Here is a 19,046-nt window from a genome sequence, read left to right as displayed (position 1 = left end):
TCCGGTCATTGTATGTAGAGCCTTAAAAGTCGTTGGGCCAAGGAGATGCAGGTGTTATGACCTGCATTACGTGTGCCTTCAAACCAGCCTTTATATTAAAACTTTTTACAGCAAGCATAGCGGCAATTGTTACCCTAACTAGTCGTTGCGAAGATGGTAAAAAATACAAAATACTCTCGTCTTTTTATTTTGGGTACATTAGCTATTCCATTCACTTACGTCAATTCTACGACGGCTACATTCAACAATCTCTGCCCAAAAAAAGATTTTAATGTCCAATCATAATTACATTACATCGGTCCCTTTGTGAGTCACGATCCCAAAAAAGTACTAGAAAAAAACCTATCGTTTGCCGAGGAATGCGCGTGCCCTCACGTTTTGATGCCCGGTGGGTTTTGACGAAACCCGAGCCGGCTACAGCTTTATTTGTTTAAAAACAAAGGTTGGCAGCTGCTGGGCTAAAGAAATGGCCATAGAATAATAGATTATAGACAAAACATAGGAGAGGGAGAAATAATAGGCGATTTCGGAAGTATTCTCTTGGTTTTGGTGGCAATAATGGGTCTTTGTAATCTTAGAGAGTCGTTGTGATGCATAGTTTGGACACATGTTTGGATAATTTTGCTGTATTTGACCAAGATTCTACTGCTAAAGCTTTCCTGAATTGGGAAAACTTTGCCTCTTGAGAATCCCTCTAAGACAAATGCGCTCGAATACTTAAATGTTATTTATAAATCACTGGATTTTTTCGTCCCCTCCAAAAGTTGTTACATAATCCAGTATCGTAAAACTGTACCGCAGATTTATTTAATGCAAGCATAACATTTTAGTAATACAATTAGCGTGAACACTTGACACTACCAAACTATATATTTCAGTAGAAATTCTTGAGTCAGCCTACATACTTAAGTTACACGTTTACATAAGCAGCTCATCCAAAAATATTCATGGGCGCACTGTGCAGCAGTATAAGCAGTATATAGCAGTTAAGTGGTAGGTGAAGAAATGTAAATAAAGCGTTTCGGTACATCTCGATGATGCATTTAACAAATATTTGTTCCTCTTCAGAAGTTGGAATGTTTCGCATCACAGGTGCATTCTTGAATCACGTCTCTGCATTTGAGAACTCTCGTATAATTTTTCATATACATACGTATGTTGAACGGTAATGTTTCCAGTATTGACAAACTTTGTTTGAACGGTACTTACGGTACTAAAGTAGTTGAAGCCGTTTGATCTGTAGAATTTAATCCTGAAGTCGAGATTCAAGTCTGAGTATCGATTCTAATATTAACGTTGAATTGCACCATTTAATTATAAATAAAGATAAACGAACCATTTTCAGTTGTCAAATCGCCGATTTGACTAATGGGTGGCCATTCCACGGTTGGTTATGGTTTGGTTATGTTGTGAAATGGTGCGACTCTGCGTAAGAGTATCAAATGGTTTTTCTTAAGTTCGAAGAGTGAAACAAAGAGGTCAATATACGATAAAACAACAAATCTTGCATAAGTTATAAGTAAGTCTATTATTCAAACTAAGCAGTAATTTTTTTACTGTCCAATTTGCTACTATTCCTTTATCAATATGGTACAGGTTTATGATTATAGAAAGTTGTAATTGATAAAATAATCTAGCCCTCATAATATTTTTTCGGGCTACCGTCGATAACTTTGGGCTTGGCGTTCCAATTTCAGCGGATACGTGCTAACCCAAAAACACTTTATTACAACAAATTATCTAATCTTGTCATATCATTTACTATTTAATTTGGATCTAATTGTGAGCGACGCCGCGTCACACCCTTATCTATAATCATTTTGTTTGTACACTAACTTGGCATCGGTCACTGAAATTCTCACTTCAGGACGTGTAAGACGTGTTTTATGTAATACTGAAGTTCTTAACACGTGGTTCAAAATGTCGTATAGTGCAATTAGTGAAGCCTGTGAGTGCTACCTAATTTAATGTTAATGGGACAGAGAGACTTTCTGCTAGCTTAGCTGCTGTTCCAAATTGTATGACATAGAAAATTGTGTTATCAGCGTTAGATTCTAAGTAGACATCTAAATCTTTTTACTGTACAGAAGAATTAAAAGCAAATTGACTTCGTGTACCTAGATAAAATTCGGCGTTTTATCGGTCAACAAGGAGCTCACTTTGGGCTTATTTATGTGTCTACCTTACAGCCCAGCCCGCGTAAAAAATATAGTCCTATCTTCTTGTGAATCATCTCAAAGAAATAATAATTTTGAGGCATGTGCTAGTTAGCCAGTAAAAACAGAAACGACAGAAGTATATAATTTCAAATATAAAACTAAAGTGCCTTTACCTCAAGGGCGTTCAATAGACTGCAACACTGCACTGCCAAAGCCTTCATTTCCAAAGTATCAAAAATCTAAACTATCAAAAAACTCAATATAAAAGCAACCAAATAAACCAGTAAGCAACTCCTAACACTTCAAAAGGAGAACTAAGCTAGTGAAACCTAAAAGTGAAGTGATCACCACCATGCCGTCGGCATTAGACATGGGGCTATTCAGCCAGCCGGAATGGAGTGACTCCAGCGACTCCACGGAACCTGGGCCTCTGCCCCAGCTGGGGTACTTCGTGCCCGTCAGGTGCAGGTGTGAACGGACCTCGCACCACGTGTGTCGGAGAAGCAGAAGGTAACTAAGAGTTTTAGAAGTAAACTGGCTTATTCCCATTTACGCCAAACCCATTGTCCTCTGTTTGAATAGTTTTCGCTACACTGGTTCTCTAACTAGATTTGTGATTAACTTCTTCTTATTTAAATTCTTACTAGGTGAGTTACCTTATCATAAAATCAATAACACTACCTTGAATAGGAAGTATTCTTTCAAGACTTATGTAGGAGGATATATTCTAAAGAATCACATACCAACTAGGTATTGAAAATATGTATCTATGTGCCAAATATTGTATTGTGTGCTCTACACAATGTAAATGTTATTTTGAGTAAATGAAATGAAATATTGCACAAAGGCCGAAAGTTAAGAACTTAGACTGAGGGTAATTTGTCGTGCAAATATCCAAAACTGTGATTAAAAGCTGAAAGTTCACGCTTACCACCTCTAGACACAACTGACGCAGTAGTATTCTAAGTTCCGTATGTAAGTTGGTAATAGCTCCCAATTCGTCACGTTAACTGCCAATCTCCGTGCCAAAACCCGGTTTAAGGACCCATTAACTGCTCTGCACTAACTCTATTTGTGCAAACTTTTCAAACTGACAAGGGTTTAGTACCAGATTTACAAAAGCATTCATCTGTAAATTCTTTAAAATATGTTAAAATATATTGGACGTACTATCACCCCGTTTACGCTCGAATGAACATACTAAAGCCTACTGCACTTGTGCAAAGAAGGAAAAGTATTCTGTTTGTAAAAGAATTTCTGGAATCTGTCTATGACTGTACTTCTGGAGATTACCTACAATGTTAGTAAAACTTCATGAAAATCTGTAAAGTTTCAAGCCTTAGGTCTTTTATACATAAAACTAGCATTAGGTCTTCCCCGGTCTTTCTATTAAGGGAAATACTTCTGTCACCTGTACAAAAAGGGTATAGTTTTTTTCAATTTCTCTGTTATTAATCATTGGAATACTATTAGTTTTCTTATAAGTAGGTTTATGTATCTAGGTAACAACAATAAATGCGCATCAGTTGTTCTACATGACCCAATTCCCAGGCAGTCGGTGACCGCATTGGGTTATTAAAATTTTAAGTAATTAATATTCTGTTGTTGAGAACGAATGGAAATAGCTTGGTGTTTACGAATGTATTATTGAATTATTTCATTGGGAATACATCATCATGTTAAAAGATATTTATATGGAAATATAAGAAGTAAGCAGTCCACTTCAGTCATATTTCCAAATTATCATCACCATCACCAGCCTTTTCATTTGCCCACCCACTGCTGAGCACAGGCCTCCTCTCACACTGAGAAGGATTAAACGTTAATCACCTAACAATATTCCCACATTCCTAGTTAAGGTAAAATGTAGAATTTCCTTAGCCAACAAATGAAAGCTAAATTATGCACACATACAGACAAAGTTTTAGTAGTTCTCTTTTAGTAACACAAACGAAATACTTCAGCATTTTCCTATCTTTGTCTGTAATGAGAACTGAAAGAACTGGCGCTAGTAATTTACAGTTGAGCATTTATGTTTCAGTAAAAGGTATTCCTAGGACTCTAGCCCATTCCGTTTTGCTAATTGAAGGCAATGTTTATTTGAGTACGGTAAAAAGGGAACATACCTCATAAGTAGGTACGAATGTATGTAGTAAGTGTATGTAATTTTTTAATCATCAAGGAAATTGCAAGTTTGCTAAATTTTGCACGTATAAAGGTGAGACCCTGGAGTTGGTCGGAGTGGATGAAACCACGGAAAACAAATAAGCTAGGTATATATGTAGATCAAACCGATTCATTGAAGCTTGGAATGTAGTGTACCGTGATGTGTACTTGATTGATTATGCACATAACAAACAGTCCTATTGCATAAACATAATGCAAGGAAGTAAATAAGTGATGCACAAAACTGTACCGTACAAGTTGCAATGTGGAAGTGATATAATCTGATATCTAGTGGTTAATTTCACTGTCTGTTATGAATTGTTTTTAAAAGTTTTGAAAGGACTGTATCCGACACACATTTACCAATCTCCACTAATTCCCCTTTGATTATTCCAATCTGTCAGGATCAGCACAGCTAACTAGGGGCCGGAGTATAATCGGATCCAACTAACTAACAGAGTTTATTTTGGCACTTCTGTTCATCTGAATCCTTCAATCCAATCCAATCCACCCGATAATATTAGCTAAACCTTACGATGCTTTAATTGTCCACAGAGAATCTCCCCGTTCCCGTCGGTCCGTGTCACAATGTTCCTGCAACAGCATATCGCGAAGATCATCAGCGGCTGCATCTCCCATGCCGATGCCGCTACCCCCTCTCAACAACACCGTGGAAATGTACGTCGAGCCCGTCGTCGAAGATGTAAGTATTCTAGAAATTAGAAGTATGTGACAGGAGGAAAAGACAAGCTTCGCGGTGATGGTAGAGGCGGCCAAGACCCACAAAGGGTTGTAGAACTAATGGAAGTTAGAAGATAGGAGGAACATTAGGTGCAGTTAAGATTTTGCCAAATACCAGATAATTTTAAAAGTCCTCTGTAAGTTGTGTGAGATGCTAGGTCATTGATGATTAGACACGAAATAATATAAAACAAATATGCGGTTTCAGTGTTTTAATTGCTACAGAGTACTCGTCTATCACAGTTTGCCAAAGTGTCATTTTAGTGTCCTGGAACGAAAGTGTGTTTGTCAAAGCTTACAAAGAACCAAAATAGAGATGTTAATCTTTGTAAAATGATTTTATGTTTCCTTGTTTCATTTTAAGATCGCTATTTCCATCTCTAAGTCAAGATCTTAAAGTTCTTCATACGTCAAATTGTTCCTGCATGTATTTATCGAGCACTTTTCTCATTGACTTGGCAATTTGTTCTGGTTTGCTGTAGAAATACTTGTGTTGACTACTGCCTTCTTCGTTTACAATGTCCGGGTCCACCAAACCTTTTGGCGAGATGAAGAGGATTCTGTGGAACAAAATTGCTTGTGTTATTTAAAGATAGAATTGCAGAAAAGTTATACATTGTAACGGCATTGACGAGAGAAAATAGATTAGATAGGTTGGTTTCATTTAAAAATTTAAGAGATAGGTATCTAGGTACCCATAAGATGAGCAGAAAAGCATCGTGTCATATAATCGTTAACATGAAGGCTATTTTAAACAGAAACTCATATCTTATTTCATTTCATAAACAAACGCTTATGACATAATGTATTTATAAACACTTATAAAAACACGGTCTTAAGGCTCGAGCAGACCGGATGCGTATGCGTAACCACGCGCGTAGTCACGCGCGTAGTTACGGCGTAACCATGAGTTGTAATGTATGGAAATGTATGAGACAGGCCACACCGCTTGCGTAACGTAGACACGCGCGTCGTTACGCAAGCGGTGTGGCCTGTCTCATACATTTCCATACATTACAACTCATGGTTACGCCGTAACTACGCGCGTGACTACGCGCGTGGTTACGCATACGCATCCGGTCTGCTCGAGCCTTTAATTCAGAAAACGCGTTTTCTGCAAAAACCTTGTTCCACTTTCACAGATTTTTCTAGCCACCTCAAATACCACAAAGTCTACCAGATATAATTGGATTACACTTGATCCTATTGCCTTACTAAGTAAATCTGAAGACGCATGAACGACACTAAAAATATCCTGATATATCCAAAATCAATTATAAAACATCTGGTAGTACACTGAGCACACAAAATAAACAGCAATATGGATAAAATCAACAGCTGTAACGACTAAACGTCAAGACAACTTGAGATTAGCCAAAGGTTCGCCAATTTGAGAGCTATATAGCAAGTACCTCGGTATGTAAGTCCCATCTGGTGCAAATACGTTGTTCTTGGGCTCATCCTCATCGATCAAATTGACCATTACAAAGTGTTTGCTTAACGTTTGTATCTCTGTTGAGTTGGCGAATTTCGGCTTCAAGTTCCTACAGGCGGTGCACCACGACTTATGGATTATCACCATCAAAGGCTTCCTATGATGCGTGGCTATCTGTAGCCCTGATTCCAAAGAGCCAGCCCAAACATAGTTGTTGCCAAATCCATTGTCCTTGCCTGAGATGCCGGCACAATGTACAGAGTCGTAAATAAGACTTAAAAACGCCTTAGCAGCCTTCCCAGCAGCCATGTTGGTGTAATTTGGTAATTATTCTTCGACCGGGGTCGTGATAGTACAATCTAAATACATTTTAATAATTTTATTTGTATGTTACTTTCTGTTGGTCCGCCATTTTTGGCAAAATGTTTTCGAATTTGAAGTTACGCGGTCTATCAAGTAGGTTGTAACCTGTCAAGCAGCGCCCTCTAGCCAACACGGATGGAAGTAAGCACATCGGTGGCTTGTGATTCGTCGCGAGAGGAACGTTGTCTCGTTGACGTTGTTGTCTATGATGTTGAATTTTGTTCCGTTTTGATCCACTAGGTGGCGGTATCGGTTAAAAACTTTTTGTTGCTATATTTGTAATTCTAAAGAAAAAAGTTTGCTATGTCTTGGAACTATAAGATCCTACATTCATGTATGTGTACATGTGTCCTACAATGAAACACTATTCAGTTTTACTAAAAAGCTCTTACATGTCTGCAATGCATTGGTTTTTAAATGGAAAGAAGTTATTATTCGTACTAATATGAGGAATACTTAAGATACATTTACAACAGTTATTTAATTTGATGAATGAGAGCGTAAAATATTCATGTTCATTCGAACGCCGCAATTATCTGCATATTAATTTATTGTCATCCAAATAAAATATAATCATGACAGACTTTTTAAACCTATCGATGTGGATCGGCGCGCGAATCTGCGTGAGCGCATTTTTTTAATCATTTTCAAACATCACTATGTCGATACTTCGCGCTCCACGTAGCCTATTGGAAAAAGCAGATAAACTATGATAATTAGATGTAATGTGTTCATGATGGAACTCTGCATTCTACAACCAAACACGCATTTGTTACCGTGACAATATCACCGGTCGCTCGCGTTCACTCAACACATTTAATCGTCAATAAACGGGGTACTAAAGATCCTAATATTTCGTAAAATATTTATCTATTAGACAACCTCGTTACAAACCTTTATAATAAAAAAAACAATACTCCGGTAGCTTATTTTTTATTAATAAAAATAAGTTGTACTTACATTAACTGCGCTTGTCACCAAATGTGGTCTTCACGATTATCTGTTTAATTTTCGGGCGTTTTTATGAACTTCATCTTGAACGTGAACGTGCAAAGGTACAAAACTGTGGAGCCAGTGTGAATTCGGTGTGATGATGAACATGTACGGGAAACAGGGACGTAACAGGAACTTATACGGTACAGTGCGGTCTATGGTTCCGTCGAGAGGAACGCCCATAGCCGGGATTGATGACTTGCTCTACACGCCTCCGTATTTCTACCACATTCCACCACCTCCGCAGCCTTTGAACACATATCCTGGGAGGAAAAGACGGAAAAAGGTATGTTTAGTCAAATTATTGTGTAAAAAACCGTACATCCTACATTGGTGTTGTGATACTCATGAATAAATGCAGTCCGTCTTTCTACGCATACCACGCATGCACACCTGACACAGAGAAACAGCCGTCTTGACTGACTGATCAATTCTATACGCGTTTCTTAACATTCGAGGTCTATGCCACACGTAACCATCGCTGGTCTGCAGAAAACTGAGTTATTTCCTTTGGGGAAAAAGGGGCAATGGATTAACAAAACAAAATTCATAATTTACCAAAAATCAATCCAAAAACTCTTTTGATCATCTGAAATCTTGCACCGCGGACTTCCTATGTAAATATAATCAATTGAAGTAACTACTGATCCACTGACACAATTTTTTTCAAATTTCTTTGTGCGACGAGACGGGTGTAAAGTTGGTGGATTTAGGGTCTTAGGGTGCGAGGAGCGAAAGTGAAGTCTGAGTATGAGAGATGTGCGACAGTAATAACTTTAGTATGGTCTTGTTAAAACGTTACCTTTAATGTTATTGATGGGATAGAATTGCACGTTTTCGTGTTAAATCTACTCCTTAAACTGATGTTCATTTTGCAACGGTTGTAATTTGTCAGATCGATGGTTCGCGATAATTGCCTTCATAACCGAGTATGAAACATAGAAGGACAAGGAAAACCAAAATACATCATAAATTAGTGGCTTAAATCTTGACATAACTGTAAATTTAATTTTTACTTTAATGTTTTTATTTTTACAATTCTTCTAAATGTATATGTGACAGATGACAGGTAAGAAGAATAACAAAAATTCGAATTTATGGTCATTTGGCTTAAAGAGTTTGTTTTGGAATAGGTAGTATACCTGAATGAATAAATTAGGTGTGTGGTTTATATTCCGGAGTATTCGCATTCATTAAATTGCTTTAATTAATTACGGAGCTAACGGAGCACGATATAAAATATAAGTTACTGTTTGGTTTCATGCTTTTTCAGGCACTTAACCGATTTGAAAAGTTGGGAAGTTACACTGTCAACGACTAATTCTAAGATCTACAGAACATTACTTAATTATGAAATAGAGGAATAAAAAGCGGTTTTTTAATATACCATAAAATGTAAATTGCGATTTTCCATAAACTTGGCAACTAAGAACCTATTTGAGGAGTACTGGAACAAATCGCGCCGTCGACATGGGCTGATCGTAGCTAGATGGACCAAAGAAATACCTTTTTCCGAATTTTTCTCGCTCTCTAAAAACATCGATGTTCGACGAAGATCGGTCCACATAATACGGAGTTATTTCTGCATCTCTATTCAAAGCTATCTATGAACTACATAATGTCGGTGTATGATATGGTATGTGTAATTAAGAAACTTATAACTTTGTCAATATTTTACGTACTCACAGTTAGTCATCATCGGGATTTAACTTTTTTTTCTTGTCAGGCGTCGCCTCCACAAACTGATGAGGGGAATGGGAACCATACCTTTCTATAACTCTCTGGAAGAATTTGTAAGAGAACCAGAATGAAAAACCAAAGAAAATCCAATCATGGAAAAGGTCCCGTGCCATGGCTGTCGATTTAGTATTGTTTGTTACATGTATTTTTTATAACTATCTAGTTTTGGGTACATTTTGTGAACCGCATTTTTATAAGTGAACGCGTAATCTTTGAAATATCAACTATCACTGTCACTATGGTAATGTCAGTGTACAGCTCATAGAAACTCTTTTGGGTTTTATACTTGAAAGACCATAGACAGAATAGAAGAGACATGCTCTGATCATCGGGGTTAAGGATTCCTACGTTGATCAAAGCTAAGGATCTCTTAGGATTATTTTAGTCTTAGGAATTTTACTCGCCCTCTAAAAACATCGAGGGTCGAAGAAGATCATTCCATGATACGGAATTATTTCTGCATCTCTATTCAAAGCTATCTATGAACTATATAATGTCGGTGCATGATATGATATGTTAAGAAACTTATAACTTTATTTATCAATATTTTACGTACTCACAGTTAGTCGTCATCGGGATTTAATTTTTTTTTCTTGTCAGGCGTCGCCTCCACAAACTGATGAGGGGAATGGGACCCATACCTTTCTATAACTCTCTGGAAGAATTTGTAAGAGAACCAGAATGAAAAACCAAAGAACATCCAATCATGGAAAACGTCCCGTGCCATGGCTATCGACTTAGTATTGCTATTACATGGGTTTTTTTTATAACTATTTAGTTTTGGGTACATTTTGTGAACCGCATTTTTATAAGTGAACGCGTAATCTTTGAAAGATCAACTATCACTGTCACTAAGGTAATGTCAGTGTACAGCTCATAGAAACTCTTTTGGGGTAAATATTTGAAAGACCATAGACAGAATAGAAGAGACATGTTCTGATCATCGGGGTTAAGGATTCCTACGTTGATCAAAGATAAGGATCTCTTAGGATTACTTAATTTATCGGTGGTGGTTGGCTTCTTTAATAAAAACTCTAAATGCCTGTTTACTTCATACCAACCATGCCCACCAACCTAAAGATATCTCATTGTTGAATAATATACGTTCAGGTAGAACTGTGTTGGTCTCTGCCCCATCATGAAACATACAACTATATACTTATACAAGTCAAGTCAGTTTTACCTTTAGCCGGGTCCATTCCAGTCGCAAGGTTGTATTTTTTGTCAAGCTCGTTTAAAGCTGTAAGGTAATGCATATTAGATCAGATTTTCTGTTAAACAGAACTGAAGAAGTTTTTTTTTTCAGTTATGAAAAAAACATTTTGTGGATTATGTGTTTGGTTACAATTTGAAAATAAATTTGTGCGTAGCGTCGTGGAATTTGGCAGTTATTTTTGTTATTAGATTATTGATTATTTGTTATACATTATAGTTTATTAAAAACTGTCGAACTAACCTCATGCTGAAGCCGAAAGATAGCATGGCTATTTATCGTATCACAGCAGTGTTTGGACTTGTTAGAAGGATCTTACAGTGGACTTTGAGCGTGCACAAGCGTTATACAAGCGGTTTTTTTTGTGTTTTTAAACTATTGATGTATTTATGGATTTGTATACCTTTTTACACTTAATCCTCGTCGGGAAACGGGCTTGTTCGTCTAATAGGCGTTCCGTCAACTCTGTGTGTTCCGTATCTCTCTATTACACCAGCCATGAAATTATATGCTATGTAAAAGGACACTGAAAACCATATCATATCCCATTGCCATCCTCTGATTGCCATTATTTTTTTATTTAGATTTATATTTGTTAATGCTTTATCATTTTGTTGGTTACTCTGTGATTTTACTGAAGCTTATGACAAATCAATCTGACTGTTGCACGACTTGACGGTTGAAATTCAGTTACCAGTTGAAATATTTATAAATATTTAAAAAGGAGATCCGTATGCGATACCCTCGTAAGTACACAGTTTGCGTCCAGCATTGATTTATAAAGATGGATGGATAGAAATTGGACCCAGGCTAGCATCTTAATTCAATTTATTTGTTTGAAGGGCCAGTTCAATGCTCTCTGTAACACTTGTTGAGATGGCAAGTGAATAAGTAGCCGTTGACAAGTGCCGAACTATCTTAAGCTCTTAAAAAAATAAGGCTGGATGCCTTCTTGCAAATTTTAGTTGCACCTAAAATATTTATAATTAAATACGAGACTATTTTATTTATCTTAGCTTATATGTCCCACTGCTGGGCACAGACCATCCCATAGTCTTCTTTATTTGAAGCTTAAACGTCCTGCTGCTAGCAAACGAAGAAAGTGTCTAAACAGTCTCGTCACAGTCGTCACCAGTACTAGTAGAGGAGCCTATCCTTCACAAGTAGCCTAAAATAAAAATATCACCACGCTTGCCCAATGCTGATTCGTGATTTCAGACTTCCAGTCCAAGTTTCCTCAAGATGTTTTCCTTCACCCCATATTATCATTGGAATCCAAGATACACCACACCTATGGAATCGAATCCCCACAATAATTGTACAAGAGAGGCATGTGCATTAACCATTAGGATATCAGTACTGAACAAGTTACCATTTGTAATGTTTGCTGTCCCCAATCGATCAAGTGATTCGTATATTATAATAGCTCCAATGTAAGCATGCAATGGCATTGTTAAACATTACTGTAGGCTATTTTCGTGACATTTTATCAGTGCAGTCACCACCTGTGGTCTCGTTTTTCTGTGGGCGTTACCGATTTGTGTCACCGACGTGAGTCACAAATCAAATCACTGTGTTGATTATTAAGTCCCGGATATCTGGACCATGAGTCTATTTAGTTTTATTCCCTCTTTTTACCATGTTATTACAACCGTATTTTTCTCTGCACGGTGCACCTATATTGAAAAAATTACCCCCTAGCAAAGATCATATTTTTTGGCTGGGTTGTTAAATATTCTGTTTAGTAATTTTTAGGGTTTCTATGTAAACAACAGAATCCACAATCTTTCAAAATAACTGACCCAAATGTAATTTTTCATAGTGAACATCCTATGAAATCGTTTCAGGTCTATCTAGACACCAAGAGCCCTTTCTTTACAAAGAAATCTCTAAAAAGACTGTAAAAATAATGCAAACCAAAATTATAAATAATACGTTTTAATTGCCATCTATTTTACATCTAAAGTGTTAACAAATAGAAATAGGCAATCATTTAAAATCTAAGTCAGAAACACAAGCAAATGAAGTTAACGACGAGTAAGAAGACTTCCCACTTATCAGATGGTTTTCTGCTTAACATTTCTGTCTCCAGAAGCCTTAATATTAAGAACTCTCACTATTGCTACTAGCACTATGAAGGACCTCCAACTTGGCTGCAGGCCGGCTCGCAGGAAGCTTTTTTTCATCTGTTCTATTTTCCTTTGTCACCTGTTTTACAACACTGTTCGTGTTTGTACTCCGGTTTCTGGCAGTCGGCACTGTAATTAACCCGAAGGAATAACCCACTCCGGCAGCCATCGACATAAGTAAACAAACGAATTTCAGCTGCTCGAACCTGTCCATATTAGTTGTCTGGATCTCGTAAATTTAAATCCATAACAATATTCTCATTTCTTATAATAAACGCTTCCTTCGGTATCTTTTTCTTGCTGTCAAACATTGCCATAGAAAATTTGACGTGACATGTCACTGGCACTTTTTTCTCTTTTTTGGCCGAATAAGTTTTAACCTGTAATAATATAGCGATTTTAAAGGTTTTACGATAATTTAGTAAATAAACGCTTGTAGATAAATAAAAAACGCGATTATATTTTCACGTAAAAGCTCAGAGCTAAGTTTCTTTAAAAGTTTATTTACCCTCCTTTAAAACTGGCAGCAAAAATATGAAAAAAGAAGGTTCTAGAATATGCATATGCAAAAATTTTAAGAAGGTTTTTATCTCAGTTGATGTCCGAGAATTTCCCCGATTCGTGTTGCTTTCAGTTTCCTAAGTTTTGGGCCGTTAATTTACCCTGCACCATTATTTTCTTTCTGTACAAAAAACATTTAAAAATTTAAGCCGATTTTGAGCATATCGACCTATGTTTTATCTATTTTGTGGGAAAAATATTTTACAACACATTTCTTACATTTTTAATGTGCATTTAAAAAACCTACACACACAAAGACATAAAAATGCTACCGATGGGTAGTGAGGGCTCCAGATACAGAGCCAGATTACCAGTTTCCACAAGCGGTTTCACTCGCTTCCAGAGTAAATTTCTTCCTGCACCCGGATAAAAGTACCCTATATTTTAGAACCAGTGTAGCCGTTTGCGCAACAACAAGAAGTAAAAGATATAGGTTTACTCAGAAAATTTTCGCCTTTATTATACTAAAATTAATAAACGAAACAGAATAATACACTATTTGTAAGTAATCCAAAAAAAATGCCATTCATACCAGGACAATGGGCAAAATGAATCAAGTATTGTACTTTGAATCATTGGATATATATTTTTTGAGACAAACAAATAGGTACCTACTTATGTGGCGACGAATCTGCGATTCGTGGCAGAATAATAGTAACAAAGGGTTTAAATTGATAGTTAGCGTTATCTATACTAATATTATAAAGAGGAAAACTTTGTGTGTTTGTATGTAATGGATAAACTCAAAAACTACTATACCGATTTTAAATATTCTTTCACCATTAGAAAGCTATATTATCTGCGAGTAACATAGGCTACCTATATTTTATCCCGGCGCGGGCAGTAGCTCCCACGGGACGCGGGTGAAACCGCGGGAAAACGGCTAGTATTATATATCGTGTATATCACAGTGAAAAGAATTAAAGTAATCTAAATTCCTAAATTCAAAGTAAAAAGACAAAAAGGTGTTTTAAAAACTGCTTCTAAAGGGCTTTCAAAAAACAGAGGAGCTCAACAGAGGTGTTCAACTCCTCCAAATGCGAACATAGATGTTGCATCTTAAAGGAAAGCAAGCTATATTGGTTCATACCATTTTATACTTACCTAATAGTACCTATTACACACAAGCATTTGCAAAGAATTAAGTAAGAACAGCAATAAGATTTTGGCCGAGTAGTAAAGGGCTTAAGTAGTAAAGATGATTATCAAAAGTATTTTTTTAATTAAGTACTTGAATTAACAGAATGTATGTATGTATTTATGTAATTAGGAGGGAAAGCACAACATTCGACTATACGCATTTTTATAATAGCTGCTAGAGTTGGGCCAACTTTGATACAGATCTGCACATTGTCCTTTCATGTCGGGTTCAGCAGTTTTTCGCATTTAAAATATCATAAAAAAGGATAAGGACTACCACCAACCTTGTTTTTGGAGCCATCGCGTTGGGATTGATTTATTCTTTGAAGGTGAGGTAGTAATGGTAGCCAGCAGCCATGGAGATTGAGAGAACAGCAACTTTCAGTACTTGGCCCATCTTGACTAAATTCTAAACTGTGAAATGAATTATAATTAATTTCAAATTACTTTGCAAGCAGATTTAAATAAATATATGAAAGAATTTTTTTTTATTATAAATAAATACAAGAATTTGTCAATATTAAAAATTTTGAAGGTTGGTTTGTTCGGGGTTGTTCGTCAGAAGTCAGAATAATCAAAACCTCTTCAATAACTTCAAAAGAGTTTGTGAAAAGCATATTTATGGTACTTATCTATTAAAAAGTTTGTTATACGATTTACTGATTCCTAGATATAGAGGTCAGTGTTCCTAGTGTTTAGATATATTCGGAATCGTTACAAGGCTACTAATAACTAGCTGTTTTCAAGCGATTTCTCCCGTGTCCCGTGGGAACTACAGCCCGTAACAGGATAAAGTATAGCCTATGTTACTCGAGGATAATTATTATTTAGCTGCCCAAAAGATTTTTCAAATCGTTTCAGTAGTTTCAGAGTCTTTAAGATACAGAAAAACATACAAAAAATGTTACGTCTTTGTTATATTAGTATAATAAAATCAACTAGAGATAAATAACTATAAGGCACGAATCTAGGGAAAGCGGGGTCCTAAGTCTTTGAGGGCAACGGAATGATTTTCTGGTACGAGCCAAACGTCACACACAACTCTTGGAATATCAAGATCCGCATGCCCAAGCCCACGAATATGAAGCAGCTACATTCCGTAGCCAGTAGCTTTATAAATGCAAATTCTGTTGTATATGACGAGAAAAAAGGACTTCCGAGGAAAGACTACTTATCAAACGATCCATCAGGTACAATAAAACTTAGTATAATTTTTTTATTTTGATTTATTTTTTAGTTTTTCTGGTTAACATGTCATGGGCGTATAGTTATTGATGTAATCATACTTATTGCTTCCTTTCTTAATCTTTCACTGGTTTAGGGCACGGTTTTGGTTTCTGGTATCCTTTAGGGGCGGGACAGGGATCAACTTTGCAAGTGAAACCTTCTTCTTCGCCGGTAACCACTTCCTTTTTCTTAATGGAACAATCTTTTTTAGTGAACAATCCGAACGCATAGCCAACTCCCATACCACTGCCAAAAATTATACTGGCGAGCATAATCAAGTCATTCCTTTTTCTCTGATTGTAGACTCTGTCGTAACTGGCTGTGAGGCGAGAGCGCAACATGTTTCTCATGTGTCTCATCCCTGTCAAGTGCCAGAGCCGAGTCGGTTTGATTCCGTGCCACATTGTGAATGCTTTTTTCGGGACTTTAATTTTGAATTTTGGGATGAGACAAAATGTTAGTAGTGTCTGGTTGTGGAGTTACTGATGCAGTTGGCTTGCATTACGGTTGTTGGCCATTGTTTGTCCGACTTGTAAACGTTGAAGTCTGAAATTAGAATGCTCATTTGAAAACCCATTCATCTGTATATTAAGACACGCAGATCCCAGTTCGAACGACGATTTTGTTATTGACATTAACATTGTGATTAATTGAATGACTTTTGCTAGTTCATTTTAACTACAAACATGAGGTACTGATAGCAAAATAGTCAAGGCCATCACACTCCTAAGTTGATTCTAATGCTTTCGTCACACAGTAACATCATCATCATCTACTAAATTAGTACTAAGTTTGATGCAACTTTTGCCGAAGAGCTGTTCATCAAAATGGTAGAGTAGTGGTATCCAAATTATCAGATCATAATTTAGAGTAACTAAAAAAAAAGGATATTACCATTATGGCCGTCTGCCACCCCTAGAATTGTCTATAATTGTTGCAAAGCATGATGCAACTGCTGAAACAGTAATTATGAAAATTAGATCTTGTTTACCCATGACATTATTTTGACTTGTTCTTTTGTAATTAATGTGGCCGTTTGACTGTTGTCAGTTGTTCCTTTCTTTTTTCTTTTGGCTCTAAAAAGTATTTATGCCATGCATAATGTCAATATTAAATTCTTATGAAAAATCTTTTGAATATTTCGATTTGATAATAAATACGAGTAGTCGTAATACTGACGCAGTTTACGAGCGAAGCAATTATGAGAGATATTTTACTAAAAGAAAAACAGGTTGAGCGGACTACACATTTTAGACATCAGCTGAGTCTGAGAATTAATTACATAAGTCGTATTTTCGAAGTAAAACTGGATTTATAAGACGACTAGTTTATTTCATTGATGCTAATTCATGTATATGAATTGGCATTAAAAGTAGGAACATTAAATACTACAAGTCAAACGGCTACGGTCTACATGATGTTAGCTCTTTCAAGTTGAATAATACAATACTGCGTGTTTCATGTCGGTCACATGCGGATTTCCTATTTCTATTTTCCGCACTACATAATACATCGTCTGGCCAATGTCTTGCTTCATTAGTACTATTGTATGGTTGACTGTTAACTGCAAAAACAAAAATGTTACACATATAAGGTACCACTAGATAGTGGACACGAAACTGTAGAATCCTCGAATCAGCAAACAATTCTCAACATTACTGCACCAGTATTGAAGAGAAATATGCACACCTGCCCATCTAAGTAGACAACAATGTATTTATAGAAATAACACCTCAAAAAACTGCCAATTGCAGAGGAACGTAACGACCAGGTAAGAATTATCCCTATTCTATAACGCGAACGCCTCACTGACAGCTCTTTTGAATGTGGTTACTTGTATTCATGAGGAGCTTTCGTAGTGTGCGTGGGTCCCTGCGCAGGAGTGTCCTGTGTAGAGGTTAGCTCTAGCGGCCTTCACCAGAGATGCATTGAGACCGGTTCCATTCGATTTATCAAATGTATCGATCGTTTCTTTGATTTAATTTCCTTCCTCGCTTTAACGGTCGATTAATAAACGAAATGTTATTATTATTTTCTAACCGCCATATCAAACGTAAATGAAAGTTTAATATGTAAAAGGAAAAGTAACACGTGTTGAATTTCCAAACAAATCAACCCAGAAATGATACAAACCGGTACTATTTGAGGGTTATGGCCATACGTGTCCAAAATACTCGATGTGCGTGGTGTTAAGTGGCAATTTGAAGACTGTGTTATGCTTGTTAAGTTTTTCAACTAAACTTTCAAGCTCGAGGCTCTCCGAGTCCGCTCCGTGCCTCCTTGTAGTGGGAGAGCAAAACCTGTAGATACTGTTCGCCCACTTCGAGACGGAGTACCTGCGGACACTTTGTCCCTTTCACTCTCGCAGCGTTACGCACCGAAACGAGAATGTCCGTTTCACCTAACCACTCTGGTATGCAAAGATTGATAGCTTATATGACCATTTGCTTTTGAGAGTCCCCCAGAAATCACGCACGGGTAACTTTTCGCCGCCTGGCGTCCTTACGATCGGCCAGACGTTGTGCTCAACAAAACTTGTACACACTCTTTCATTTCCGAGAAAACTTTTGTAGTTCACATCGTAATGTTATTACGGAGGTTTATTGATTTAAGTCGGTGGAGTAACTCGTTTGTTTAAAGTAAGCCAGTGAAGCCTTACCCCGGAGGGTCAGGCGCCTGTGTGTTCACTATCTCTGTGCCTAGATGCGTTTTTCTTTAGTGACTAAGACTGGTGTCGGTGATATTCGGCCGCGGCTCGAAGTTTGAACGTGTATAGTGCAATGTGTGGTTGAAACTTAAAGTTATACGGATAATGAATGTACAGAAATGGATCCAATAGCAACAGACAACGGATTAGTGGTGAATAATTTGAACCACGTCCGGAGTGACTCTCAGGTAAGCCGACCGCTTCTCGGAGTAGGTATCGATGAAGCAAAACACGTTTGCCGTTGCATGCCTGCCTATGAATAAGTGCAATGACTTCTCAATTATTTGATACATTTTGGTTTTACGAGCATTATTTGTGGTGCGCGACTAACCTGTGATATTGTTAAAGCTAAAATTGCGTTGACCACTAATTTGCGGTTAGCGGTGTCTAACAATATGCGAGTAATATTTACGTAGCCTGGTGAAATCTTCCCATCAGCCAAAAAGATACTGCAACTAACTATGAAACAAAA

The 19,046-nt window shown here is 37.0% G+C and overlaps 2 protein-coding genes and 1 long non-coding RNA gene across 18 annotated transcripts in view; 1 reads left to right on the top strand and 2 right to left on the bottom strand.

The window, feature by feature from the left end:
* Pyd (polychaetoid) overlaps window positions 1-19,046 on the top strand; it is a 97,425-nt gene that overhangs the window by 37,686 nt on the left and 40,693 nt on the right. For 9 of the 12 annotated variants that reach the window (XM_049837585.2, XM_049837590.2, XM_049837584.2 and 6 more), the window contains exon 3: window positions 4,881-5,028. In XM_049837585.2, the coding sequence (XP_049693542.2) occupies window positions 4,881-5,028 (148 nt within the window). Of the gene's footprint in view, window positions 1-2,492; window positions 2,670-4,880; window positions 5,029-7,954; window positions 8,144-18,303; window positions 18,763-19,046 lie in introns of those variants that run through there. The other 3 variants (XM_049837588.2, XM_049837591.2, XM_049837593.2) reach the window with 3 other exon arrangements.
* On the bottom strand, window positions 5,264-11,373 carry LOC110376796 (thioredoxin domain-containing protein 12). 5 transcript variants are annotated; one of them, XR_010277669.1, is made up of 6 exons: window positions 11,214-11,373; window positions 10,781-10,837; window positions 10,158-10,252; window positions 9,540-9,638; window positions 7,825-8,120; window positions 5,486-5,626 (listed from the first exon to the last, which is right to left on the bottom strand). XR_010277669.1 is itself a non-coding variant. In XM_021335398.3 (2 exons), the coding sequence occupies exons 1-2, from the start codon at window positions 6,808-6,810 to the stop codon at window positions 5,470-5,472; spliced, it is 489 nt and encodes a 162-aa protein (XP_021191073.1). In that variant the 5' UTR covers window positions 6,811-6,936; the 3' UTR covers window positions 5,264-5,469. The 5 variants fall into 5 exon arrangements, 1 of the variants encoding a protein (XP_021191073.1); XR_010277668.1 differs by having other exon boundaries at window positions 9,544-9,638; window positions 10,154-10,252; window positions 11,214-11,372; XR_010277667.1 differs by having other exon boundaries at window positions 9,544-9,638; window positions 11,214-11,372.
* LOC135118537 (uncharacterized) lies at window positions 12,733-15,206 on the bottom strand. The gene is made up of 2 exons (XR_010277655.1): window positions 14,925-15,206; window positions 12,733-13,319 (listed from the first exon to the last, which is right to left on the bottom strand). It is a non-coding gene; the product is annotated as an uncharacterized LOC135118537 (long non-coding RNA).

Source organism: Helicoverpa armigera, chromosome 23 (assembly GCF_030705265.1).
Source record: "Helicoverpa armigera isolate CAAS_96S chromosome 23, ASM3070526v1, whole genome shotgun sequence".
Classification (NCBI taxonomy): domain Eukaryota; kingdom Metazoa; phylum Arthropoda; class Insecta; order Lepidoptera; family Noctuidae; genus Helicoverpa; species Helicoverpa armigera.
Note: the sequence above shows the minus strand (reverse complement) of the source record. Positions and strands in the feature narration are given on the sequence as shown.

What these genes read in the sequence shown, in the direction of transcription:
- LOC110376796 (XM_021335398.3), bottom strand. Translation starts at nt 6,810, where the DNA reads ATGGCTGCTGGGAAGGCTGCTAAGGCGTTTTTAAGTCTTATTTACGAC. An exon ending in GATGGGACTTACATACCGAG is followed by an intron (nt 5,627 to 6,478) that starts GTACTTGCTATA and finishes TTTGTTCCACAG; the next exon opens with AATCCTCTTCATCTCGCCAA.